At 47.3% G+C, this 27220-nt stretch overlaps 2 protein-coding genes across 2 annotated transcripts in view; both read left to right on the plus strand.

The window, feature by feature from the left end:
• CACNA1C (calcium voltage-gated channel subunit alpha1 C) overlaps positions 1 to 18545 on the plus strand; it is a 143998-nt gene extending 125453 nt beyond the window's left edge. The window contains exons 26-32 of the mRNA XM_023548982.2: positions 5940 to 6041; positions 8919 to 9046; positions 9575 to 9709; positions 11356 to 11708; positions 14765 to 14893; positions 17609 to 17712; positions 18047 to 18545. Of these exons, the coding sequence (XP_023404750.2) occupies positions 5940 to 6041; positions 8919 to 9046; positions 9575 to 9709; positions 11356 to 11708; positions 14765 to 14893; positions 17609 to 17712; positions 18047 to 18216 (1121 nt within the window). The 3' untranslated portion in view covers positions 18217 to 18545. The remainder of the gene's footprint in view (positions 1 to 5939; positions 6042 to 8918; positions 9047 to 9574; positions 9710 to 11355; positions 11709 to 14764; positions 14894 to 17608; positions 17713 to 18046) is intronic.
• Positions 18546 to 20231: 1686 nt separating this feature from the next.
• LOC135231263 (voltage-dependent L-type calcium channel subunit alpha-1C-like) lies at positions 20232 to 26814 on the plus strand. Its single transcript, XM_064284790.1, has 2 exons — positions 20232 to 20785; positions 23790 to 26814. Exons 1-2 carry the CDS (start codon positions 20504 to 20506, stop codon positions 24090 to 24092), a joined length of 585 nt encoding a protein of 194 aa, XP_064140860.1. The 5' UTR covers positions 20232 to 20503; the 3' UTR covers positions 24093 to 26814.
• The last annotated feature ends 406 nt before the right edge of the window (positions 26815 to 27220 follow it).

The following is a 27220-nucleotide window of genomic DNA, read 5'->3' on the forward strand; positions in this document are numbered from 1 at the left end:
CCTCATTCACCCTGAGACCAGAAGAACTGGATGGTGCCTGGCTACCACTACCGACCGTTGGGATCAGGCCCACAATAGACGGACCTGGATAGAATGGGAGGAAAGCATGAACACAACTCAAGTTCTTTAAAGTCCAGACTTACTGGACCAGTTGAGACTGGAGGACTCCCTGAGACTATTGCCCTTGAACTGGAACTGTCCTCTGAGGTCACCTTTTAGCGAAATATAAGATTAGCACACAAAATAAAGGATATTACCCTTGAGTATGGGGCTCCATTAAAAAAAACCATCTGTATGAGACCAAAAGGTCAACAATTACTCTAAAGCAAAGATGAGAAGACAAGAGGGGCAGGGAAACTAGAGTACTGGGAAAGGAACAACCAGAATCCAATTAATGAGAATGTTGACATATTGTGAAAAATGTAACTAACTTGTGTGGAATTGTCAAATGGAAATCGAATTTGCTGTGTAAACTTTCATCAAAAACATAATAAAATATCATTTAAAGAAAAAGAAATAGAAAAAAGGGGTAAAAAGATAGAGGATGGATCTCAATAGATAGATAGATAGATAGCCAGCCAGCCAGATAGATACTGTCAAATCAACTCTGACTCATGGCAGCTTTATGTACAACAAAACAAAGCATCGCCTGGTCCTGCGTTGTCCTCACCATCGCCAGCATGTGTGAGTCCATTGTTACAGCTGTCGTGCAAATCCATCTCACCAAAGTTCCCCCTCACCCTTGTTGGCCCTCTACACTTCACCAAACAGGATGCCCTCTTCTAGCGATTGATCCCTCCCAGTGACGTGTCCACAGCAAGTGGGTCAGACAGAGTTCTGTTGTGACCCATAGGGTTTTCACTGGCTAATTTTCAGAAGTAGACTGCCAGGTCTTTCTTCCTAGTCTGTCTTAGTCTGGAAGCTCCACTAAAACCTGTCTAGCATGGGTGACCCTGCTGGTATTTGGAATACCAGTGGCATAGCTTCCAGCATCGCAGTGATGTGCAAGCCACCACAGTACAACAAGCTGACAGACGCATGGTAGGCAATATGTAAAGCCTAATGTATATTGATAAACCCCATAAAGGAATGAAAAATACTGATGCACCAAAGCCAAGATTCAGCAATGTTGAAGATGCACTGACAAAGCAAACCAAACCTCAGCTAAATGCCAATAGCTGATAACAGTGCAAAAGGAACTGATCAAAATAGCCAAATACAGAGAGCCAGTCGGGGAGAATAGGCATTCCCAAGAAAAAGGAAGAAGCAAGTGATGTAGGAACTACAGTCAAGAATGAAGGGTAATCTTTTAAATACAAAGATATCGCAGAATAGCCTCTCAAAGGGCCTGAGTGTACCACTCAAACACGAGCCTTCATCATAAACAGGCCTCTCACATACTTGGTTAAATGTTAAGACTGGGAGACAAAGACAAGTTCTTAGAAGCAACTAGAAGGAATTGTGAGAAAACATCTAAATTGTGAGAATAAGATTTGTATCAGCCCTCACCCTTCAGACTTTTGAGAATGGAAGGAAAGGGAGAGAAATCAACAGCTACTTCAGAGTGTCCCAAATCCAATATCAAGCCAAACAAACATTCGCCTTGGAATTGTCAAGTAAAAACAGATCCAGACTTTGACAGGGAGAAGCTTTGTTCAGAAAGAAGGGGGGAAAGGGACTATTCCCATAGGGTGAGGGGCCTATTGCAACAGGGAGAACACTCCCACTGGAAGCTCTGCAAATGTCTGAAAGAGTTAGGGAAAAAGAGTTTTCTTTTATGGAGGCAGAGAAAACAAGACTAGGAAAAACCCAGGTGTGGGAAAGTGGGCTGAAAGGTGATGTCATTGGATATTAAATCAGAATGTTTTCTATTGAGGCCAGCTTCTTGTAGCGGAGGGGCCCTCAAAGAGGGATAGTGTGTTGGCTCAGGCTGAGGGTGGCCAGAGTTTATGGTCTTCGGGGAAGGAGAGAAGTTTAACCAAAGTTTGGTTAACAAACACTTTGTTTCTGATTGGCCAGTGGGGACAAGCTATTTAGTTACCAATTTACAGGCAAAGAATGAGAATTGGAAGGGTCTGTGTTTAGCCTGAAGGAGCCCCAGTGGCACAGTGCTTGACTGCGAACCAAAAGGTCAGAGGTTCGAATCCACCAGCCACTCCACAAAGGAAGATGTGGCAGTCTGCTCCCGTAAAGATTAGAGCCTCAGAAACCCTGTGGGGCAGTGGTACTCGGTCCTATAGGGTCACTATGAGTCAGAATCAACTCCATGGTGATGGGTTGCTTTGGTTTTGGTGTCTGGCCTAAAGAACCCTGGTGGCACTCGGCTGCTAAGCAAACAGTCAGTGGTTTGAACCTACCAGCTGCTCCTTGAGAGAAAGATGTGGCAGCCTGCGTCCGTAAAGATTTACAGCCTTTTAACCTATGGGGCAGTTCTTCTTTGTCCTGTGTGTGGGTCGCTATGAGTCAGACTCAATGGCAATGAGTTTGATTTGGTCTTTTATCTGGCCTTTCCATAGGTTAGCAAGGGGGCATCCATGAGTCTTACAGAAGTCATGTGGGAAACGTGGTTCTTTGCAGTAAACTGTTTTCCTGAACACACACACACACACACACACACAAAAAAAAAACCAAACTTGTTGCCTTCGAGCCAATTCTGACTCATAGCGACCCTATAGGACAGAGTAGAACTGCCTGATACGGTTTCCAAGGAGCGCGTGGTAGATTCAAACTGCCAACCTTTTTGGTTAGCAGCTGTAGTTCTTAACCATTATGCCACCAGGATTTCCCCTGAACACAAAGGGTGGAGAATTTCTTTAACCATCTCTGTTTTCTAGTATCACAGGGCTCAGGTAAAAGTCAACATTATCAGAATTCAGAAGGAAAATATTTTAAAATACTTCAATGAGATGAAATAATTGTCAGTAAAATTTCTCAACAGAATAGATCATTATGAAAATTAATTAAGGCTTGGAAAAATATGAAAGATCCTTTTGGAAGAGAAGTGTGTTTGAATATTGTATTAATTAGGAGTGTCAGAAGACAGTCTTAACCATGAAGAGGGCAGTGGTGATTCAGTGGTAGAATTCTCACCTTCCATGCAGGAGATGCAGGATTGATTCCCGGCCGAATGTAGCCACCACCCCCCTCCGTCAGTTGCTATGTTGCTGAACAGGTTTCAGTGGCACTTCCAGGCTCAGACAGGCCAGGAAGAAAAGCCTGGCCATCTGCTTCCAAAAATCAGCCAACGTAAAACCCTGTGGATCACAGCAGTCCAATCCCATTGTACGTGATACAGCGTAACAATACCACCTTAGCTGTGAAGAGAATTTATTGGCTTCATAACTGGAATGCCCAGGGCTTGCCCTTTGGCTTCAGGTACTGCTGAACCTGATGCTCAGACAGTGAACTCAGGCATCGTCCACTCTTTCTCCATTCCCACTTCTGCCCTCTCCTGCTTGGCTGTCCCACACGGCCACAGCAGTGGGTCTGAACTCAGGCAGCCTGACCCCAGGGTTCCCATCCTCTATTACATATTGCCCATCCTATGGAATAGCATTAAACACTACATATATATATATATATATATATTTTTTAATGGAACCTTGGTGGCTCAGTGGTTAGGAGCTCAGCTGCTAACTAAAAGGTTGGCAGTTTGAATCCACTAGCTTCTCCTTGGAAGCCCTATGGGGCAGTTCTACTCTGCCCTATACGGTCCGATATGAGTTGGAATCGACTCAATGGCAATGGGTTTTTTGGTATATTGGTTTTCTATGGCTGCATAACAAATTACCCCAAACTTAGCTTAAAATAACAGCATTTATTAGCTCATGGTGCTGTCGGTCAGAAGTTCAGGCATGGGTTGTATGCTCAGGGCCTCACAAGGCCAAAATCAGGATGTTGATGGAGCTGTGTTCTGTTCTAGAGGCTCTAGAGAAGAATCTACACCCAAGCTCTTTCAGGTTGTTGCCAGAATTCATTTCCTTGCAGTTGTAGGAGTGGGGTCCTCATTTTCCTGCTCACTGTTGACTGGGACCACTCTCAGCTCCTAGAGGACGCCTCTCTCCATCGTTGGTGTACCATATGGGTGTTTGCTTTCTTCCAGCCAAGCCAAGTCATCTCTCTGACTCCCTCTTCTGTTCCCAGATGGGAGAGTTCTCTGCTTCAAAGGGCTCACGTGATTAAGTCAGGCCCACCTGGAAAAATCTCCCTATTTAAGGTCATATGTGCCATATAACAGAACTTAATCATGGGAGTAAAATACTGTACATCATATTCATAGTCCCAAGGGATTATGCAGGGCGTGTGGCATAGTAGTTAAGAGCTACAGCTGCTAACCAAAAGGTCAGCAGTTTGAATCCACCAGGTGCTCCTTGAAAACTCTGTGGGCCAGTCCTGCTCTGTCCTATAGGGTCGCTATGAGTCAGCATCAACTCCATGACAACGGGTTTGGTTTTGGTTTTTGATACACAGTAACAGGTGGGTGGAAACACTGGTGGCATAGTGGTTAAGAGCTATGGCTACGAATTAAAAGGTCGGCAGTTCAAATATACCAGGCACTCCTTGAAAACTCCATGGGGCAGTTCTACTCTATCCTATAGGGTTGCTATAAGTCAGAATCGACTCCATGGCAATGGATTTTTTTTTTTTTTGGAAGAGATGGGTGGATACCTTAGGGCCATCTTTCAACCCAGTGTAACACCTCTCCTCTTATAGCTGCAGGTCTCAGCTTTCCTTTTTCACCTGTAACCTGAGGCTTCGTGGAACAGGTAGATAATTAAGCCTATCTTACCAGTGGAGAAAGTAAGCCCAGACAGTGCATTAGTCTGAACTACAGAACCCAGTGTCTTCTGATTTCATCTTCCACAGTTAGGTTTTGTCACCTCCTCCCCAAAGGAAACACCACTTGTTTGTCATTTTGCCCTACTGTGGTGACTTGCAGGTTGCTCTCATGCTTGAACTATGACACTGGTCTTTCAAATATCAGCAGAGTCACTCTTGAAGAATAGTTTTCAGTGGAGCTTCTAGACTAAAATAGTCTGGAAAAAAAGGCCTGGTGATCTACTTCTGAAAATTAGCCAGTGAAAACCCTATGCATCACAGAACATTATCCGAGACTTATGTTTGAAGTGTCATCAGGAGAGACCCATCACTGGAGAAGAACAACATACTTGGTAAAATGGAGGGTCAGCGAAGGTGTGGGAAACACTCGATGAGATAGGTGGACACAATGGCCAACCATAGACTCAAACATACTGAGGATCATGAAGATGGTGCAGGACTGGGCAACAAGTCGTTTTGTTGTACATAAGGTCCCCATGAGTCCAGCCAACTTGACAGCACCTAACAATAACAACCCCATGGGAACCTCATCAGAGCTTGGGAGGCTCCTTTTTGGATTTGCCAGGGGAGACTGTTCTTTTCAGTCATCCCTGTTTCCCTCTGGCAGCCCAAGGAAGTACATGCAGAATGCCACCCATAGAGAGCAGCCTCCTTATTGCCCGCAGGGCAGGGGAGGTTCTTCAGTGGATGAGTGAATGGGAGTTGGTGAAGCTACCCGGGGGCCTGCAGCTCAGCCCAGGCCCCCAAAATCTCTCCACTAGACCCTCCAGGAAGAAAAGCAGCATGGGTGGAGGTGACAGGATGCCACTGGCTGGCCTAAGCAACAGGCAGGAGAGAAGGGAAAAGAAATGGAATTGGACAGGGGACAGAAGGGAAGGGGAAAGAAGTAAAACAGAGAAATATAAAGAGGAAGAGGAAGGAGGTAGAAAATGGGAAGACCTAGGAGAAAAGCAGAGAGGAAAAAAGAAAATGAAACTGACTAGTCCGCAGTGTTTGTGCCCTCAGCGTTGGCTTCCCATTGTATTCAGAGGGACCAGCCCCTTAGGGAGGCCCTCCAAGGGGCTGATATCATTTTCAGCTTTGCATCTCCCTTCCCTCAGGGAACCTAGAACAAGCCAATGAGGAGCTGCGGGCAATAATCAAGAAGATCTGGAAGCGGACCAGCATGAAGCTACTGGACCAGGTGGTGCCCCCTGCAGGTGGTAAGTGTTCCTGGGATTAAGTCTTGTGTTCTTGAGTCCCCTGGGCTTGCTGAGTCATCTTTCTCCAGACCCTCCCTCGGGGCTCAAAGGCCCTGTTTGTTAGAAGGGACTAGGGTGCCACGGCCCTCTCATACTCAGATTCAGACTATCAGGTTGGAAACCTGGTCCAATCCTGATTCTACAGATGGGGCCAGGCAAGTCCCCTAGATGCTTAGATGTTTGGGAGAACTTTCCAAGGAAACGCCACAAAGTGTAGGTTTCCCCGTAAACCACTGGGCTGACTGCTCTAGGAATAATAAGGCCCTAAAAGAAGAATCCCATGAGGGCCCCTTTGGTTGAAATTCTTTTTTTCTTCCTAGGACAGTGTTTCCCACCCCATCAAGCCAAAGTCCCTTTTTATAATAGTTTATAATGCCCCTACTACAATCCAGAATGAAAATCATAGATAATATAACTCTCCTATACAAATAATTTCCAAAATATTAGTATAATGCTTTAACTCATAAAATATATTAAAATCAAATGTTTATCAATATACAAAAGCTTAAACACAACTAGGGCAGAAGTTAGAATTAGCTGATGAAATGCTTGCACGCACCCACTTACAGTGAAAAGGTTTGTGTTTAAAAGAAGTAAGGCAATATTGAATATTGTTGACGCTTTGTTTTTGGCATTTTGAAATAAGGGCTAAATATGTGTATTTCAATAAGTGTATATACAGTCGAACCTGCGAAAGCAGGAATCTGCAAGGCGGAAAGCTGTCAGAGAAGGAAAACGCAAATATTTTCTACTAATAGAGAGCAATAGAAAAGTGGTAAGACTGCACTCTGTCAAAGGTGGAAAACTTGGGAGGCCCCGAAAAACAAGGCAGTCCCGTGGAGTTCCGGTTCTCACAGGTTTCACTAGGATTACCATGACTGTGAGTGACAGCTGCAAATGCAGACTGGTACGGGTGGGTCAGATAGAATGGCTGACTCAGATACCACAAGAGGCACTGCCATCGGGGATACAATTTTCCAAAATGTGAACCCCTCTTGGTCAAGATCAAACAAAACGAAGTATAATCTTCCCTCAATTTACAAAGCAATTGTATTCCTGGAAAATTGTGCTACACTAAAACCATGCAAAAAATGTTGTGCATTCATGTATAAAAAAGTCTTAGGTTTTAAGCTCAGGTAATTATAGCAGGTTGTTCCCCCACATGAATATTTAGCCCGGTGCTTAAATGCCATGCAGAGTACAAAGCTATTATTTGCTGTGCAAAAAAAAACCCATACTCTGGGCGACACATCTAGCACCACTAAATGCCAATAAAAAACCAAACCAAACCCATTGCTGTCGAGTCAATTCCAACTCATAGCAACCCTATAGGACAGAGTAGAAAGAACTGCCCCATACGGTTTCCAAGGAGTGCCCAGTGGATCCGAACTGCCGACCTTTTGGTCAGCAGCCATAGCTTTCAACCGCTAAACCACCAGGGTTTCCAAATCACTGTGACAACTAGACAACACCCCCCGACGTTTCCAGAACACTCCTCAAGAGGTGACACTGCCCCTGTTGAGAACCACTGCCAACAGGGAAAGCAAGACTAAGTGAAGAATCACCTAAGCCAAGTACCACCTGATGCTTATGTACATTGTTTTATTTAATACTTACAACCATTCTATGACGCTTGCTCAAAGAACTAAAATTCTTAGAACACAAGTAGTTGACTCAAGGTCACATGCAAATATAAGCAGATTGAGAGTTCAAACCCAAGACTGAGGGACTCCAAAACTCCATGATATTTCTACCATGTAGTTCTTTCTTACCGACTATGCAGGACAGGGGCTCAGGGGTTTTCCCCTCCCACAGTGAGGCCCTTGTGAGGCAGCAGGTTCATCACTGCCATGAATGTGGCTATTCTTAAGGGATAACTGGGAGCAGGAGAACAATCACATCACAAGCCCTAGCTCTAACCCAACCAGCTGTCTCCTGGGCCCATTGCCCTCTCCTCCCAAAGAACTAGGAGGTGGAGCAAAGGGGCTGCTTGTTGGGCATGGAATGTTCACCTTGGAGACTTATTGGTTTCTCCTCCATCTGTTCCATTCCCAAGACAGAGACTAATTATGTCATGTCTAGTCTTAGAGCTCCGGTGGCGCAGTAGTTAAGAGCTACAGCGAGCTATGGCTACAAACCAAAAGGTTGGCAGTTGAATCCACCAGCCACTCCTTGGAAACTCTATAGAGCAGTTCTACTCTGTCCTATAGGGTCACTATGACTAGGAATCGACCTAACGGCAACGAGTTTTTTGTGTCTAATGTTGGGTGCTCAGTCCAGCAGGGACCCAGCCAAACCTCCTGATAAGAAAACACAATCTGTCTGGTTTGAAAGAAAAATTCAAACTCAAACAGGAGGAAGGTACTGCCTTGCATGAACCCTTCCCTCCAACCCAAGCAGAACTATGTGTGTACTTAGGGGACCCAGCCAATTTATGAAGGGCATTTGAAGCTTCGGAATCAAATAAGAGTTAACAGTGTCAGTGAAGTGAAAAAAGCAAGGTTGGAACAACATTGGCGATATGCTGTGTTTTCTATAAAATAAGGCGAATAAGAATATGTTTGCTTATACTTGCATAGAGAATATCGGGACAAATGCTCAAAAAACTAATACAAGAGGTTAGCCATTGGGAGATAGTAATTAGGCAGTGGAGGATAGGGTAAGAGCAAGACTTCACTATATACCTTTTTCTCTTTTTGAACCATGTGAATGTACTATCTCTTTAAAAACTAAATTTAAAAACTTAAGGTTAGAATACCAAAAAAAAAAAATTTAATGATGTCTACCTTAATGCCCGTGTTTACCTCTAATTCACTTTCCTTTCTTCATATGTCTTAGATGATGAGGTTACAGTTGGCAAGTTTTATGCCACTTTCTTGATCCAAGAGTACTTCCGGAAGTTCAAGAAGCGCAAAGAGCAGGGGCTTGTGGGCAAGCCCTCTCAGAGGAACACTCTGTCCCTTCAGGTGAGGGGCTAGAGGAGGGGTCCACACCCCCAGGAAGTCCAGGTCCCTTCGGAAGGAAACTTTCTGAGCAATCCAAGCTTTTCTGAAGGCTATGGGATCCAAGCCTTTCTCAAGGTTATGGGGTGGGAGGAGAACATGACATACCCCTCTGCCTCCTGCCACCACTCAGACACACACTGCCCTCCACAGCCCTGCTTGCCTTCATAGAAGCCCTCTAGAGTTCTTGCAAGCTCTCCTGAAGTTCCCGTGGCAGCCCCTGATTCCTGGTGGCTCCTTCTAATGTGAACATGCTTAGTTCTTGGCTTTCATTCTTCCTTCATGGACAAATGGATTTCCAGAAAGCACAATGCCTGGCTGTATATACAGATATGCCTTCCTGAGGCTCACTCCTTGCAGAGAAGTTGAGCCCGGGTAGCTGGGTCCAGGAGCGCTGGGTTCCTGGAGGAGCAGGCCCTGGCTCTGAGTGATGGCTGGCTAGGAGCAATGGTGGAAAAGGACCCGGGGCCTTATTTGTCCTCTGGGTTCCAGGCTGGCCTGCGCACGCTGCATGACCTCGGGCCCGAGATCCGACGGGCCATCTCTGGAGACCTGACGGCTGAGGAGGAGTTGGACAAGGCAATGAAGGAGGCCGTGTCTGCTGCCTCCGAAGACGACATCTTCAGGGTAGGTGGATGCACAGCAGCACCCTTATACTTTTGCAAGGTTCAGTTTGAAAACAAAAGGGGGTGGGCTGTTCTGCCAAGAAAATCCAGGAGAAAACACCTGAGCTCTGGCAGATTCCAAGCTCTTCCCACTCAGCTGTCTCCTCGTCCCTCGATCCATCTAAGCTGACTCCATCTCAGTCAGTACTCCCAGGAAGGAGCAGCTCTCAGAGCTTCACTGGCTGGTGAAGAAGGAAGCAAAGAGCGGTTTTCCTAACAGAAATATTTCCTAGGAGAAACTTCCATATTAGAAGTTGCAAAGTGGTGGCCCCTTGGCCACACCTAATCGGCAGACCTGTTTGCTTTGCAGCATTTGGAAATCTGGCACAATCAAATTAAAATCTAGATTTCTAGCTTTTCTTGATAAAAAAAAAAAAAAAAAAAAGCAGAAGATCTGGCAATCTGGGGCTTGCGTTTCCACGTGGCAACAAAGGGCTGCACCAGGTGGTGGTTGTTCTCTGGAGACAGAGCATGTGCTCTCCGTTCCTGGACCCTGAGGCTGACCACAGAGCTGGAATGGTAGAATTCTCACATCCAGCTCTCTGCACTCATTTGCATGCCCTGCCTAACCCCTGGAGGGATTTGGTTAAAAATCCCTTCTATAGCAAGGAAGAAGCTACTGACCACAACTGTACCAGGGCCCTGTTCACACCTATCTCTCCACCCCCTTCCCCACGCCCAGCTCCTAGGCTACAGAAAAACCAGGGAGGTGAAACAAGCCTCATCCAACCTATGGCTGTCCTCTCATTATCATCCTCATTCTCATCACCATAAGTACTCATCACTGAATGGCCTCAGGGACATGGCACCATGGTAATACCATCGGACAGGACCCCAGACAGACTGCCTGGTTTGAAAAATCTCCTTCACCAAATCCCAGGGACATTCTCATGTCAAGGATTAGACTGACCTTGCAAATAGCTATCTGCCCACTTGCTCAGGACAAGGAAAGAATGTTGGAGAAAACATTGATTCCTGATTTGAACACTCTAAGAATCTCCTGGGGAAAAGGAGGCCATGATATAATTGATGTAGTAGAATCTTCATTCTTATGTTCAAAACTGTTTGGTCAACACAGTTTAAGCTCTGTGAGCCAGTTGGATTTCATTTAAAATCTAGTTAGAATCTTCTGGTTCCTTTTTTCACCCCTCAGCCCTCACAGTGTTCTCTGCCAAACCAAGCAGCTGGCTGCAGTTAAGGATTGCCCTCCTAGACTCATCCTTGAAACTAAATTCCAGTCTTCCAGGGGTTCATTAGAAACTTTCAGAAACTTCTAGGGCACCTCTTACAGTCAGCAGCCTCCTTGTCTAACCCGGTTCCCACAGATGTGGTGGTCCTGCCCCTTGCCATTCCCCCAGCTGTTTCAGAGGGAAGGTGTGGTATCCTGAGCGTCTGAGTCCCTCCCTCTCCTGGGATGCCAAGCCATGCAGATGGAGAATTTCAGTATCTGCCATGTGCTTCCTGGTGCAGCCGTGCCTCTCTGGAAGGCAGACAACCTTCCCGTGCCCTGGACTTCTCTGACCTGGCTGTTTGAGGCTTCTCCCTCAAAGGAGGAAAGGTAGCTAAGCGGGTATTCTCCTCCACCTACCCCATCCCTCTTGCCTACAGAGGGCCGGTGGCCTGTTCGGCAACCATGTCAGCTACTACCAAAGCGACGGCCGGAACGCCTTCCCCCAGACCTTCACCACCCAGCGCCCGCTACACATCAACAAGGCGGGTAACAGCCAAGGCGACACCGAGTCGCCTTCCCACGAGAAACTGGTGGACTCCACTTTCACCCCCAGCAGCTACTCGTCCACTGGCTCCAACGCCAACATCAACAATGCCAACAACACTGCCCTGGGCCGCTTCCCCCGTCCCACCGGCTACCCCAGTACAGTCAGCACCGTGGAGGGCCATGGGCCCCCCTTGTCTCCTGCCATCCGGGTGCAGGAGTCAGCCTGGAAGCTCAGCTCCAAGAGGTAAGCAGGAGGGTGGGCAAGGCCAGGGCCCATGCACAGGGGCCTCCCTCACTCTGGCCAAGAGTAGATGGGGTGGAGGAGAGTTTGGCCCCCAGACCCACCATTTACCCTTCAGCCTGGGGTTGGAGGCTGCTGTCCTGGACACCAGAAAGGGAGGTAGGCACTGAGCTACCTTCCAGGTTCTGTCCTTGGTTAAAGGCAGCAGCCACACTCAGGATAAGACAACATCCCCATTGACCAACAGTATCCAGAGGTGCCACACCTCTGAACAGAGCATCCTGTCCTCTCACATCCCACCTAAGCAGAGGAACCATGACCCTCTGAGATGTCTGTATTCTGGCCATACAACAGAAACCATTCCCTCCATCCTTCTCCAAGTCTCTGCGTCAACCTGGCCTTTCCCCCGACTGGGATGGGAATGGCATTACCACCTCTTCTTTATAACCTCCTGGGAAGGGAGGCATTTTAGTGGCAGGTGGCCCCTCTCTGGAGCACTTACTCATTCTGCCCCAGTGGAGGATCATTTCTGGTAGTTTGACAGAATACCCACCTCCTGACTTGCTCTTTTCTCCCCATCCTGCTCCCTGGTGCTCTAGGATGTATTGCTATGATGTGCTGGAACGGTAGGTGCTTCCTTCCATGCTCTGGGCCTCAGGAAGTACAGCCTGGGCCAATGAGGGCCTCTCCCTGTTATATCAGCAGCTCCGGGCTCCCCAAGGGGGGGATGGGAGAGGTCACACATACCTCTGCATCTTGCCACATCCCCTGAATTATGTTGCTCTTCCAGAGAAGGACACTCGCTTTAGAGCAGGCTGGACAGGTCCCCAGCATGCCAGGTTCTTGGGCAGATCTCCTTTCCTGCCCTCTAGGTCAGCAAAGAACCAAGAAGTGCAAGTTTCTTTCTAAATCCCTAGACAAGTGTCCTGATGCCGTGTCCACCCAAGGAGCCAGCATACTTGTCACCTCCCTTCATCACACCAGTTTTCAAAAGGTCACACACACAAGCCCACATGACCTGGGCATTTAAATGACTGATAATGGCAGTCAAATTGGCCATCCATCCACCTTACTCTCTTGAAGATTGGCCAGTTTAACCACTCATCAGCACCATTGGGTTGAGTCCTTTGACTCAGTAGACGTCTATGGAGACGTATAGCAATGCCTTCTGTGAGCAGGGCATTGTGCTCACCACTGGGGTTTGTTTGCTGACCTGAAAAGCCGACTTTACAGAGGAGAATGTCAAAGTTTAAGCAGACTGTCCTGGGGTCTGCCTCCCTTTTCTGCAGCCCTGCTCCTCTTCTCCAACCTTCAGGGACTCAGTCCTAGTACCACTTTTGTCCCCACTTGCATTATCAAACCCTTTTCTTAAAGGAAGGCTCTTTATGTCCACCATTAACATCTCAGTGTAAATTAAATTACCTCCTTCAAAGGGTATTTTTACATTAAATTTGGTTCTGTATCAAGTATGAAAACCCTACGGAGCACAGTTCTACTCTGACACACATGGGGTCGCCATAAGTCAAGATCGACTCTGTGGCAACTGGGTTGGTTTTTTGGTTTTATGTGGGAGAAGACATCAGGAGATCTTCTTCTTCTCCTCACAAATGCGTCTATGGATGAGATAACGTATGCAAAGCACCTAGCACAATGCCTTGTATATAGAAAGTGTCACTAAATGTCACTTCCCTTCCTTCCCATGGCACTTGGTCAAAACAGCACTCAGGGTGCTAAGCTTCAACTTGGTGAAGACGAAGAACTTACCAAAGTTCTAGCTCTGGGGCCTTGTCCTTCATGCTGCAGCTAAAGGCTAAGGGCAGTAGCTCCAGCGTTGGCATTGCTTCAGCTGGGAATGGGCCAGCACATTTTGCACACAGTGTCCCCAAGAAGTGGTGCTGCCTGCCTGCCGCCATTCTCCGTCTCCAGCTCATCCCATCGTGCCTCACCAAAGCACCTTCCACACCCCTCTCCTCCCACTCCATCACGAGCCTTCTGTATCTCATCTTTCCTTCTGACTGTGGGGTGGATAGCAGTCTGTCAGAGAGCTCTGCCACTACCCTTCCTGATTTGCTCACTGGTGCAGGGTCAAAGCAAGGGGCACTGACCCAGCACTCAGCCAGAGAGGGTAAACTGGGGTATTTCCCCGATGCCTTCATGGATCTAACGATAGAGTGGGCTCCAGCATACAGACTCTATAGGAAGAAAGATGGGGGGTACAGAGCTAAGCACAGACAGAAAGAAAAAGGGAGAGCACTTAGACCAGAGCTAAAGGACGCGTGATTAAACAAGCAGAAGGCCCTGCCCAGAAGGGGAAAAGCATTATAGTCTAAGCCACATCCTGGTGTGAGAGGGTCTCAAGCTCAGCAGAGACTCAGGCTCTGCAGGGACTCAGGCTCACTTTCCTCTGTTCAGAAGAACCAACCCTTCTACATGAGGCTTTGTTGTGCTTTTACTTCAAGGAGCCAGAGTCAAACTCAAAGGCATACCAAAATATGATGCCAGAAACGTCTCAGCTCTGCCCAACAAACACCCACAGACCCAGCTGTCTATAGTAGAGGAAAGGGGTAGCCCTCTCACTGGTTCACCCTGCCCTGTAGAGTGCAGCCAAGGCTCTTCTTTAAAAGGTGATCCTTTCCATCCTCCAAAGCACCATCTCTTCTGTTACTTCATTTGTTACTCACACAAGCCTCGTTGTCAGGCAGGGCATATGTCATTTGAATTTTATGGGAGGAGGCTTGGGGTGGGCTAAGCAACTTAAAAAAAGCAACTTAGGCATGGTTATATAGCCAGAGAGTAACTGAATTGGAGCAGAACTCAGATCTCCTTGAATCCTAACCCAGAGAGCCTTCTCCCACATAGAGCCTTCACCCTCACCCTCAGGCTTCTATGGCTCCTTGGCTTCATCAGCAATTGCAGGAGGAAGAGGCTATAGCAGGGGCGTGTGTGTGTGTTTGCATGTGTGTGTGAGTGGTGATTATGTGTGTGGAATGCCTTACTTGTGGAGGGATGGGGAGGAGGACTCACAGATTCTGATTTTTCTCTCCCTATCGGACATTTAGGTGCCACTCCCGGGAGAGCCAGATAGCCATGGTGTGTCAGGAGGAGGTCTCTCAGGACGAGACCTATGAGGTGAAGATAAATGAAGACGCAGAGTACTGCAGTGAGCCCAGCCTGATCTCCACAGAGATGTGAGCACTGCCACCTTCTACCTGGGGAATGAAGGGGCAGGTCCCTGAAATTCCCCCTCTGGGCATGATTTGGGGGAGGAGAGGAGATCGCATATCACGAAAACACCTGCAAAGCATGGTTAAGGAGATGGGAAGTTCCCTACCCCACCCCACCCCATCTCCCCACCACCCTCCGCCCCCCTCCCCACTCTTTCTCTCTCTCCCCCACCCCCCTTGTCTGCTTCGCCCCTCCTTACTATAAAATGCTTTCAGGAAAGCCTGTAAAACAATGTTTCTTAAACTTTTAAGACAAATATATTTTACAGTAAGATTCAGTACACACATACTGCACAAATGTTACCTGAAACTACTTATAACAAAGCTACCCAGCAGAGGGCACTGTTGGCGAAGCTAGGGCTGAGAATTTTGTCAGCCCTATAATTTGAATTTTCTAAGAGTAGGGTTTTGTAACTGCAGATCCACACCCATTTGCAAGTTGTGACATCCATTTAGTCAGTTATAGGCAGCACTTTTAAAAGAATAGCAGAAAATAGAATAGAATCGGATAGACTAGAATAAGACAGCATAGAAAATATCAGAATATATCCAATGTCACAAAGCTAAGTATTGTTTCTTGAAATATGTGTTTAATTACCAATACCTGTATATGCATGTGTATACTGAGTCTCACTGTAAAATGTATTTATGGTGGTTGCAATCCAAAAAGTTTAAGAAACACTGTCTTAGAGGCTTTTCCTGGACACGTTTTATAGTAAGGAAGTATCAGCCCTGTAGGCTTTTGAAGAAAAAAGAGGTGTGGCTGGAAAGGCAGCCTGTGGCCAGACAGCCATGGTGGGGATGGGGCCCCAGGAAGCATTAGGAGACGTGCATCTGTGTCCTTTCTCAGCACAGCCAGCACAGCGTGCAGCTTTCTGCAGTTAGTGCCATCTACCTTGGGTTGGAAGACTAGCAGAGTGGTCTCCTTTCCCTCTGGTGTAATAAGAATCTGTTGTTGTCGGGTGCTGTTGAGTCAGTTTTGACTCATAGTGACCCTATAGGGAGAAGTAGAAGTGTCCCATAGGGCTTTCAAGGCTGTAATCTTTATGGAAGCAGACTGCCACATTGTCTCCCACAGAGCAGCTTGTGGGTTCGAACTGCCACCAGGGCTCCTTTCATGAAATATAGTGGATATAAAACCAAAAGAAAATATCTAAAGTTCCTTAAGAGGTAACATTCTCTAAACTGATTTTTAGAGAATGCAAATTAATACATGCTCACATCTTGTAGAAGTCAGGAGAGTCTTGTGCTTCAATCCATTGCAGCTGTTATCAAGTGCTTGGTACGTCCAAGGTGCTAGCTTAGAAACTCAAGGAGATTTGACAAACTAGTTAGGAAGCTAAGGGGTACTCAGAAGAGAAAGATAACATGGACCTTTTCGAACTAATTATGGACAGAGTGGCCCAAGCAATGAGGGTTACAGGCCTCCAGAAAAGGCCAAGGGCAGGGTGACCACAAGAGGTACCAGGCACAAGGTCAGACAGAAGCTGTATCTTCAAGAGTAGGTACAGTGTGGCTAAGTAAACAATGTTATATGGAGGGCTTACCACATTGAGAATGAGAGTAAAGGCTTGGAGGCATGAACGTGTGAGGTTTTCATTCAACAAACTTCCCTGCACCCCTACAGAGGCTAGCAGTCCCTGTGCTAGGAGCAAGGGCAGATTCTGTGAAAAAGAAGGCAGCCAGGTCTCTGCCCTTGGGGACTGTGTAAAGTAGCCCCAGGGACAGAGTCGGTGGCCTCTTCTGTAAAACAGAGGTGTTGGAATGGACCCACAATTCCCAGGCTGCAGGTTGAACTCTCAGAGTGCAATGCCTGCAATAAGGCTAAGTATATCATTCACCTTGTATAGTTCAATCATGTGTGTCTATGTATAGTGAAATATGTGAAATATATTTTTTATTGTGAGTCATGATCAAAAAGGCATGCTCTCTACGGTCCCTTTTAGCTCTACTCTTCATTGACTGAATGACTGTGCGTGTGTTGCAGACAACTGCTCGTGAGCTCTTAATGATAGAGGGGTTGCAGGGCTGGGAGAAATTGCAGGGCGGAGGATAAGTTTTAGGCTGAAGTAGGCAGTTGCCTTTGAGTCGATTCGGATTCACGATACCCATGTGTTTCAGAGTAGATCTGTGTTCCATAAGGCTTTCAATGGCTGTGATCTTTCAGAAGCAGATGACAAGGCCTTTTCTTCCAGGGCTCCTCTGTGTGGGTTCAAGCCTCCAACCCTTCTGTTTACAGCCAAGCGCTTAACCGTCTGTGCCACCCAGGGACTCCGACGTAGGGAGTAGCTGTGATAAATGGCATTAGTACACTTAAACAGGACAGCCTAGGCCGTTTCTTGAAAGAAGCTTGTGGGCCTAGAATTTCTTACAACTTGATCCAAGACTGCCTCCTCTGCCTCAAATCAGAATCACATGGCTCATACTAGACAATCGTGTATGGAGAGCTGGAAATCCCCAACAAGCAGGCCAAGAAGATGTGTTGATGCCAGAGAGCAGGACAGAATTTCTCGGGGTGGCAAGGGCCTGCGTCTCCCTCCCCAGCCCTTGTATGTAAGCACAGAGTGTGGCTTCCCTACACTAAGAAAAGAGGCAAACTTCTTCCTGGGGTGGTAACCGTCCCTACGGGGTGGCACTTCCCTGCCCCCAGAAGCAAACCCCAGGAACTCTCTGTTCCAGGCTCTCCTATCAAGATGATGAAAACCGACAATTGACGCCCCCAGAGGACAAGAGGGACATCCGGCAATCTCCAAAGAGGGGTTTCCTCCGCTCTGCCTCACTAGGTAAATACTCACACCTCACTCTCCAGGTGTGGTCAGTGGTCACCCCTGAGATGATGCTGGGATGACAGAAACACCTGTGGCCTGGCTCCAACAACTTCCACCCAAGTGGGCTGAGCAGATTTCCAAGGCAGTGAGACAGAGTTCCAAGGGAGGGTTTTCTGGGATGAGACTGAGACAGATCCTACATGATGGGGCTTGGAGTCAAGGCTAAGGGCAAAAGGAGCTATAGCTGGGGTCACTAACAGTACTCCTTGTACCCTACCCTGGATATGAGCCATTTCAGACAAATGTCCTTGTTTCCTGCCCTGATCCTATTCTTTGGCTGGTTTTACAGGTCGAAGGGCCTCCTTCCACCTAGAATGTCTGAAGCGACAGAAGAACCAAGGGGGAGACATCTCTCAGAAGACAGTGCTGCCCTTGCATCTGGTTCATCATCAGGTAGCCCATACCTTCAGACAGGCTATTGGCCACCATTTAGCAGGCTGGACAATCCCATGGTTATAGGCAAATCCCCGAGATACCAGCCTTCACTATCTCAGACCACTGCTGCATCCTACCCCTGGCCCTAAGAGCCCTCCAGTAGGGCTGCCCACTTCTCCGATTCAGGTGAGAGCCCTGACACATCTATAACTTCGCAGGGTAGAAACTTAGGAGATACGGTAAGCAGCACCTCCTCACATGATCCTAGGGTCAGCAGCTTTGGGATTCTGCCCGAGCTTTCTTCTCATGGCGCCCCAGATGTTGCCTCTGCAGAGACTGGCTTACACTCCAGGGTACTCAGGCAGATGTGGTCATACCTAGAGTTAGAAGATACCTGGAAGTTGAGCTGCACAAAAATCCATCCGCTGAAATGCAGAAATGATCAAAGAACCTGCCAGCAATATGGCCAGGTGTAGAGAGTAATACCAAAGAAAACAGGTCCAGGGGGATTCAGTAGATGAAATATCTCTTGGCGCGACTGACTCCAACTGAGATAGTGAAATCCAAGACACCAGTATCAAACACATCCTCAGTATCTTACAACTAGTGGAAACTTCAAGTGTTATCTGAGGGCAGTTTATTACTTCCAGGCAAATTAGGATTCTAAATCAGTCTCCCAGCCTTTTTATCTCCTTAATTATAAACTCCTTTCCCATGGACCTGTGCTTTAAATGACTTTTTTATATCCCAAAACATTCAACTATCAATCAAAGCTTATAATGAGCGTAAGATGGCCAGTGTGGCTGAGCTAAGTGGATATTATTTTCAGCTCAAAGAAAGGCACTGTTTTGCTTGACATCTGTGTGCCTTGCCTACGTGTGTATGATTTCCACTGGACTTTCTGAAATATTGAATGTCGTCTACAAACTGCCCTCTTACATCCCCCTCAGATCTCCAGGGACGCAGGAGCCCCCAGGCTGGGGGCCACCAAGAGCAGGGGGCTGAGGAGGATGGCAGGATGCAGGGAGATTGCCTGTGCTACTTTCAAAGATTTCTAGAAGTGGATTTTACCAGTCTGTTCTTGTCACGCTAAGTAGGCAAGAAACTCTTCCTTATTTCTATACTCTTCCTTATGCCTTTCTACTACCCTCCAACCTATGCAGCAGTGTCCCCATTCTCTCTGCCACCTCGTGGGAAAGCCTCGCTTTCTCTGCCCATGAGCACTTCACATCAGAGCAGCCAATGTTCCTGAGCCTCTGCCAAGAGCAAGCCTTTTATGGCAGCTGAGATGTAGGACATGATCCCCGCCTGCCCTCAGGATGCTTAAGAAGATTTGGGGGCAGAGGATATAAACATGTATGTTGTTTAATTTCAAGACTGTAAGATTTCATTGCTGATTCAGGATAACCTAAGCTAGAAATTGGCAGGACGTTATCAATGGGCCAATTCATTATGAAAATTAAAACAACAGATCCTGGCTTTGTCTAGCTCTTTGTTGTTGTTGTTGTTGTTAGGTGCCACGAGTCCGTTCTGACTCATAGCGACCCTGTGAACAACAGAACAAAATGTTCCCTGGTCCTGCGCCATCCTCAAAATTGTTGCTATGTTTGCCCAGCTCTTTAAAAAAAAAAAAAATTTTTTTTTTTTTTTTTTAGCATGTACTTTTTCACATACCTTATTTCACTTGAACCTACGTCTACCCAGCAAGCTAGGTAGAGAAGGCATCCCATTTTACAGGTGACACAAGCCTCGTTATTCTCTATATTCTACTGATGAGAAAACCAAGACTGAGAGAATGCATAGGCAGTAACCAAAAACCAAACCAAACCCACTGCCATTAAGTCAATTTTGACTGTAGGACAGGGTAGAATTTCCCCATAAGGTTTTCAAGGCTGCAGATCTTTATGGAAGCAGACTACCACATCTTTCTCCCACAGAGCAGCTGGTGGGTTCAAACCACTGAACTTTTGGTTAGCACCTGAGTGCTTTAGCCACTGCACCACCAGGGCCCCTTATAGATAGTAAAGCCAGCAATAAAGCCCAGATTATCTTGATTCCACTGAATCACAATTTTCTGAATGTAGAAGGAAGAGGTCACTTCAGACTGGGATGATCACAAAACTTATTTTGGGGTTATTGAAACTTCGGCTGGGTCTTCATGAGCTAGGATTCAGATGGGTGGTAATGTTTCGGGGGGGGTGAATGTGAATTCCAGGTAGAGCTAGCTGGAAAACAATAGCTGCTTAGAAGGCAGAAGCCTGCCTATCTGCGGACCTGCCCATCGCCCCCAGTAACTCTTGTTCTTGTGTGTCCACAGGCATTGGCAGTAGCGGGCCTGAGCCCCCTTCTCCAGAGAAGCCATTCCCCCACCATGTTCCCCAGACCGTGTGCCACCCCCCCTGCCACGCCCGGCAGCCGAGGCTGGCCCCCACAGCCCATTCCCACCCTGCGGCTGGAGGGTGCTGAGTCCAGTGAGAAACTCAACAGCAGCTTCCCGTCCATCCACTGCAGCTCCTGGTCGGAGGAGAGCCCCAGCTGTGATGGGGGTGGCAGCACCATCCGGAGAACCCGGCCTGTCTCCCTCACTGTGCCCAGCCAGGCTGGGGCCCCGGGGAGGCAGTTCCACGGCAGTGCCAGCAGTCTGGTCGAAGCGGTACGTGGCTCCCAGCCAACAAGGGTAGGAAAGACCAAGGGCAGCAAGGGGCCTTTGCATGGAGAATTGAGAAGGAAGTACCTGGTCCTTTCCCTCATAGATTGGTGGTCAAGTCTCTTAGCCAGAAAGATGCTGACACTCAGGGCCTGCAGAAGGCAGGCATGGCATGTGGAATATTATGACACGCAAGGTGTTATCGGCTTCTGTTGGAACAGGGCCTGATGCAGAAAGAGAAAGAAAGTACTGAGCAATATGTCCTTGCTACAGACCAAGGAACCCCAAGAAAGGCTACAGGGTCCATTGTAAAGAAAGTCGATATAAGCCAGAGGTGCTGCTCCAGATCAAATGCAAGCTTGGGCTGCATTCGTAGGCAGAGAGGGTCAAGATCAGTGGTTCTCAGCACTGATGATTCCTTAGCATCACATGGGGAGCTTTGGAAAACTGTGACCAGTTGAACTCGTATATCTTTTAAAGCTCTTCAGATGAGTCCAATGCACAGCCAGGGTGGAGAACTACTAGCCTAGAACAAGAAGCTTTCAGTTCCCCTGTACCCTGCTATGGTCAGAGCATCAAGCTCAACCCTGGTGCCACAGTTGACAGGGTCGCTATGAGTCAGAATCGACTTGACAGCGAGAGGTTTTTGAGAAAGTACAACAAATCCAAAGGAGGAAACCACATCCTATGAGAACTGATGGAGGGGAGGAGAGGAGGTGGCTTCAGAGGCCATGATAAGCACCTCAGACCTGTAAAGGGCATTGGGAAGAAAGGATTACCATCCTGGGCAGGAGGCCTTGAATGCAGAACTGGAGGGAGATCAACCTGCAAGCAGGCAGATTTCAGCTCACCTGAGGAAGACCTTTCCAGTAGAGCTCTTCCAAAATGAGAAAGTGTCCCTCCAAAGCATTATGGACACATGCAAGCAGAGAGGATGCCTATCTAGATGTCAGGTAGTCATGAAGGAGGAGGGGAGTTAAGCCACCTTCTAAGGGCCCCCTCACTCTACAACACTGTGGTGCTTCACTTGGCCTTGGTTATCCCTCAGTCAGCCCACAAATTTTGCCTACCCCATGCAGGCACTGTTCTAGCTGCAGGGATATAGCTAAGAAGTAAATAGTCCCTGCTCTTGTGAGCCCACATGGAGGTGAGGGGAGACAGGCAACAAATGAACATGCATGGAGTCCCTGGGCAGTGCAAATGGTTAACTCTCTTGGCCACTGACCAAGGTTGAAGGTGAATCCACCCAGGACTGCCTCAGAAGAAAGGCCTGCAATCTACTCCTGGAAAATCAACCAATGAAACCCCTACTCTGTCACACATGGGGTCGCCATGAGTCAGCATCGACTCAACGGCAACTGGTTGTTGTTGTTAGACATGTCAGGAAGGGGCAGGTGCTATGAAGAAAAAGCAGGCTAAAGAGATAAAGGTAATAGGTAGAGGAGCAAGACAGATACCTGGGAGAAACGTGTTCCAAGCAGCCCTGAACTGTTCCCACAGTCTTCCCCCCTTGGATCAGTAGCCAGTCATTAAAGTGGCTGGTAGAAGGAGGGGGAAATTTTGGGGATCACCTGCTGGCCCTTCTAAGCAGAAACAGAGACAGGTGCATGGATGGATGCTGCACCTGGGGGAAAGATTCTCACCCCCAAAGAGGCAGCCAGCTGACAGTAGGCAATGGGCCCAAGGTAACGGTTTCACCAAAGAAGAGTGAAGGTTTCTGGGAGAGAATAATATGGGAGGCACCTATGGGATGCCAGGGAGGCAAAAAGAGAAGGTGCAGACTGGGATCTACATGAAACAACACAGGAGAGCCCTTCTGCCCCTCTGTGAGCCAAGCTTTTCTACATTGGATGACAGTTTTCGAATACCCCAGCCAAAATTCTCTTATCTGACCTAAAACCAAAAAACCAGTTGCTGTCTAGTCGACTCCAACTCATGGTGATCTCATGTGTGTCACAGTAGAGCTGTGCTCCATATGGTTTTCAATGGTTGTTTTTTTGGAAGTAGATCACCAGGTCTTTCTTCCAAGAAACCTCTGGGTGGACTCAAACTTCCAACCTTTTGGTTAGCAGTCAAGCACATTAACTGTTCACACCACCCAGGGACACCCTCCTCCAGCCTACACACCCCTAATTCCTTTGGCCACTGTTCCATCTCTACTCCTTTTCTGTGAGCACCCCTCCCAACACACACACCACACATACCACACACACACCATACACCACACATACACACATTCACGCCACACCTACCACATACACACCATACATACCACACACACCATACATACCACACACACCACACATACCACACCTACCACACACACACCATACACCACACATACACACACTCACACCACCTCACACCACACCTGCCACACACACCATACACACCACACCTACCACACACACACCATACACCACACATACACACACTCACACCACCTCACACCACACCTGCCACACACACCATACACACCACACCTACCACACACACACCATACACCACACATACACACACTCACACCACCGCTACCACACACACCGTACACCACACATATATGCCACATATACCACACCTACCACACACACACCATACACCACACATACACACATTCACACCACACCTACCACACACACCATACATACCACGCACACACCACACACAACACATCTACCACACACATGCCATACACCACACATACACATACTCACACCACCTCACACCACACCTACCACACACGCACACCATATATACCACACACACACGTAACACCCCACACATACCATATATCACACACATGCACGTCAAATACCACACACACACCACACACACAAAACACCCCATACCATACACACCTTATGCCACACACCACACATACAAACACTGTTCTAGGAGTTACCAGTCAGAAGTCCCATCCATATTCTAGCCCTAAAGAGAGGCATTGAGCTCCAGTAATAATTTTCCTCTTTGGTTCTTCTTCATGGCCCTTCACCCCCTCCCTCTTCAGGTCTTGATTTCAGAAGGACTGGGGCAGTTTGCTCAAGATCCCAAGTTTATCGAGGTCACAACCCAGGAGCTGGCTGACGCCTGCGACATGACAATTGAGGAGATGGAGAACGCGGCTGACAACATCCTCAGTGGGGGCGCCCAGCAGAGCCCCAACGGCACCCTATTACCTTTTGTTAACTGCAGGGACCCAGGGCAAGACAGAGCAGGGGGTGAAGAGGATGCGACCTGTGGGCCTGCCCTGGAGTGTCGGAAGAGTGAGGAGGAACTCCAGGACAGCAGGGTCTACGTCAGCAGCCTGTAGTAGCCAGGGCTGGGGAGATGCTGGGTTTTTTATTTGTTTCAATGTTCCTAATGGGTTCGTTTCAGAAGTGCCTCACTGTTCTCGTGACCTGGAGTTAACCGGAACAGCGTCTTCATTCATTTCTGTTGGGACAAGACGCAGAGTTGGGTGGTGTGGAGAGCCAGCTTTTCAAGGGGAAGAAAAGCAGCAACCCCAGTTCGTGTCCGCAGAGGTCGAGTGGTGAGGAGGAGGTGGCAGAATCAGGGAGGGAAAGCAAGGGGAGAGACGCCTACCCTTCTGCTGCATTTCAGGCCCTGCCTTTGGGCATGAAAGAGAACCTCAGCTTCCTGCGGCAGCCCTCACCAAAAGGACCCTATATCAAACGGGTGTCTTTCAACTTTGCTTGTAAAAAAAAAAAAAAAATCATTTTGCACATATTCTGTATGAGCCTCACTGTCTCCATAGAGCCAGGGCCCTGTGGATTTGGAGAATGAGACGGGGGCGTGACTTCCATGGGGGATCCCAACCCTACCCCTGAGAGGGAGAAGTGGCCAGAGGCAGCAGAAGCTCCTGGAGACAGGAGCCGAGGGCGACAGGCACGGTCGCAGCTTCTCACCCAGACCCTGGGCGCAGTGGCGGCGGCCCGGCCACCTTCGCCTACCTGAGTCAGGGTCTCTTTACCTGCACAAGCCACGCCGAGCTCCGGAACAGCAGCTGGGCGGCAGCCAGGGCGTGGAAGGAGCTGGCACCGCCACCAGCAAAGGGGCAGCCAGCTCTTGACAAAACGAGGTGGTGCTGAGCTTCTGCTGAGCGCTCTTCCGTTTTGTGGTCTAACATTTTTCTTGACAGCATGTTGCAGTTTTTGTTTTCAGGTTTGTTTTGTTTTGTTTTCATTTTGTTTTCCAAGGGGGAGGGGAGGAAGAAGTGTTTACAGAGTTTTGTAGCCACCCACCTTAATGTTTTCACTTTTGCCAATGTAAATCAGGTTTGGTTTTATTGTATTATTTGAACGGTTGTGGTTTCCTTTTTTTTCCACAGAGGGTTCGATCGATCGAAGCCCTTGTAGGAGAGTTTTACCAGCCGTTGTGTATGCCCAATAATTTGTTACAATTTCCTTAGGTAGTAACGAATCTTTTTGTTTGTTTGGTTGGTTGGTTTGGTTTCATAATTTAAAGGTAATAGGTAATGCACTTGATATGGTATTGCACATATGGGTGACTGAGTCGGGTTCCTTTTAACGCTGGGTGTGTTGGTGGGTGCCAGAGAGAGGGAACATGTATGAGAGAGCATGCCTCTGTGCATGGGTGCGTGTGTGTGTGCGTGCGTGTGTGTATAGTGGACTGGCTGTGTGCATATGTTGTATGTGTGTATATGAACCCACACAGCGTGCCCATACACACGAATGCATACGCGGTCCCCCCTTTCTGGTTTAACTGTGGGGAGAACTGAATCTGGGGCCATTTGAAAGCAAAAACAAACCACTGTCTCTGCTTCTGAAACAGGAATCAGTAACTCTTTGCATTTTCTGTCCCACAAGATATGCAAAAACAATGCAATAATATTCATTTTAAAAATACAATTGTGAGTTGTGTTGGCATTAAAACTGTATTTAAAAAAAAAAACGCAGAAATTTAAGGGAAAAACTGAAGAAGGCGTTTTGCTTCGATATATTCCGTGTAACGTTTTATTGCATTCATAATGTTTCTGTTGAAGAAACCGTTATACTTGAATCCAGGTCAGTTTCAGTATTTTTCAAATATTTTTTTAAAACTGAATTGCAATTGTGCCAAGCGAATATAATGAATTGAATTAAGTTTGTTTTTGAATTCACTTCTTGTATATTTTGCTGCATGTAAAGTAAATCATTTTGTATTTGGAGTGTGACAAGCTTTACCTTTGAACTCTAAGTGCTTTTCTATGTGTGGTTGGGGAAAGGGAAAGATTTTTCTTTTAATTTGTACAATGAGCAAAGGTATCACCAGTGTAAGTCATTATCCTACTATCGACAAACAGGTTTGGACATCACTGTTTTGCATATCTTGTGTTCACTTCCACTTCCCTCAATTTTTTCAAAATCATATATAATAGGTGTATTCATGCCACATATTGCTTTGAGTAACCAGGACACACTTAATTCTGGTCTTCACTTTTTCTGCTGTGCTCCAGTTCCCTATCTTGGTATTTCTCCAAGAACAGCCCTTCACCTTGAGATATAACGAGGCATTCTGACCAGCTGCTTTAGTCCCTGGACTGGTGTCAGCACCCCCCAAGGAAGGGGTGGCTGACTTTTCTGTTCTCCCCTACAGCACAAGCCTTCCTCACTGGTTTCCTTAGTGAACTAGACACTGACTGAGAGAATGAAATTAGGCTCAGATGGGTTGGAGGGGAGGAGAATCCTCACTTCTGGCAACTGCTTTACCCAAACTCAGATGGTAGGGGCTAGAGAAAGGCAACATGGGTAAAACCTTGGTCCGTCCAGAAGTCAGCTCTCCATCTGGCTCATTTCTCCATCCTTTCTTCACTCTAGAGCAGAATTTCTTCTAAACCCACCCTTACAATGCGTGTGGCAGTCATGGAAGGAAGGAGCCAGGACAGGGGAGGAAGCATTGGAGTTTACAGTGATGCAGAAACGTATCTTATGCCCTTTTTTCATCTACCTAGAACATCTCCTTATTGGTGCTTTTTCCTTCGAATATATTTTAACAATGATAGTTGGAGAAGGACTGGTTTGGGGAGAATAGTACTCAACTATTCACTCAGAATTTACTCACTGAGTCTCTTCCGGTCCCAGTGTTCCCTCTGCCCTTAGAGGAGCCTTTGGCATTTACATGAGCGAGCTAAAAATTAAAATAGAGAAAATCTCATTCCTCAGTGAAAATGAGTTCTACTTTCATGGAATGACTCATGAAAAAAACAGAGAAATGTGCAGGATAGTCCCAGGTTAACTTAGAGTCCTAGAAACAAAAGAGTTTCTTCATGTTTCTCCAAACCCAACTCATCCAGACTTTGTTGGTTCCTTTTCAAGTTGCATCCAGGTCTTCTAGAAATTAAGTGTAGGTGTTGTCCTCTGTCCAATTTCCTAAAACTTCTGCTGCTGTGCTGCTAAGATTTTAGTTATTTATTGAAAGGGGAACCCTTTGGAATTGATC

The sequence above is a fragment of the Loxodonta africana genome, chromosome 4 (genome assembly GCF_030014295.1).
Source record: "Loxodonta africana isolate mLoxAfr1 chromosome 4, mLoxAfr1.hap2, whole genome shotgun sequence".
NCBI classification, from domain to species: domain Eukaryota; kingdom Metazoa; phylum Chordata; class Mammalia; order Proboscidea; family Elephantidae; genus Loxodonta; species Loxodonta africana.

Excerpts from the sequence above, each read along its gene's own strand:
- LOC135231263 (XM_064284790.1), top strand. The coding sequence starts at position 20,504 with ATGTTCCCCAGACCGTGTGCCACCCCCCCTGCCACGCCCGGCAGCCGA. Across the intron at positions 20,786-23,789 it reads CCAGCAGTCTGGTCGAAGCG|GTCTTGATTTCAGAAGGACT; the intron begins GTACGTGGCTCC and ends CTCCCTCTTCAG.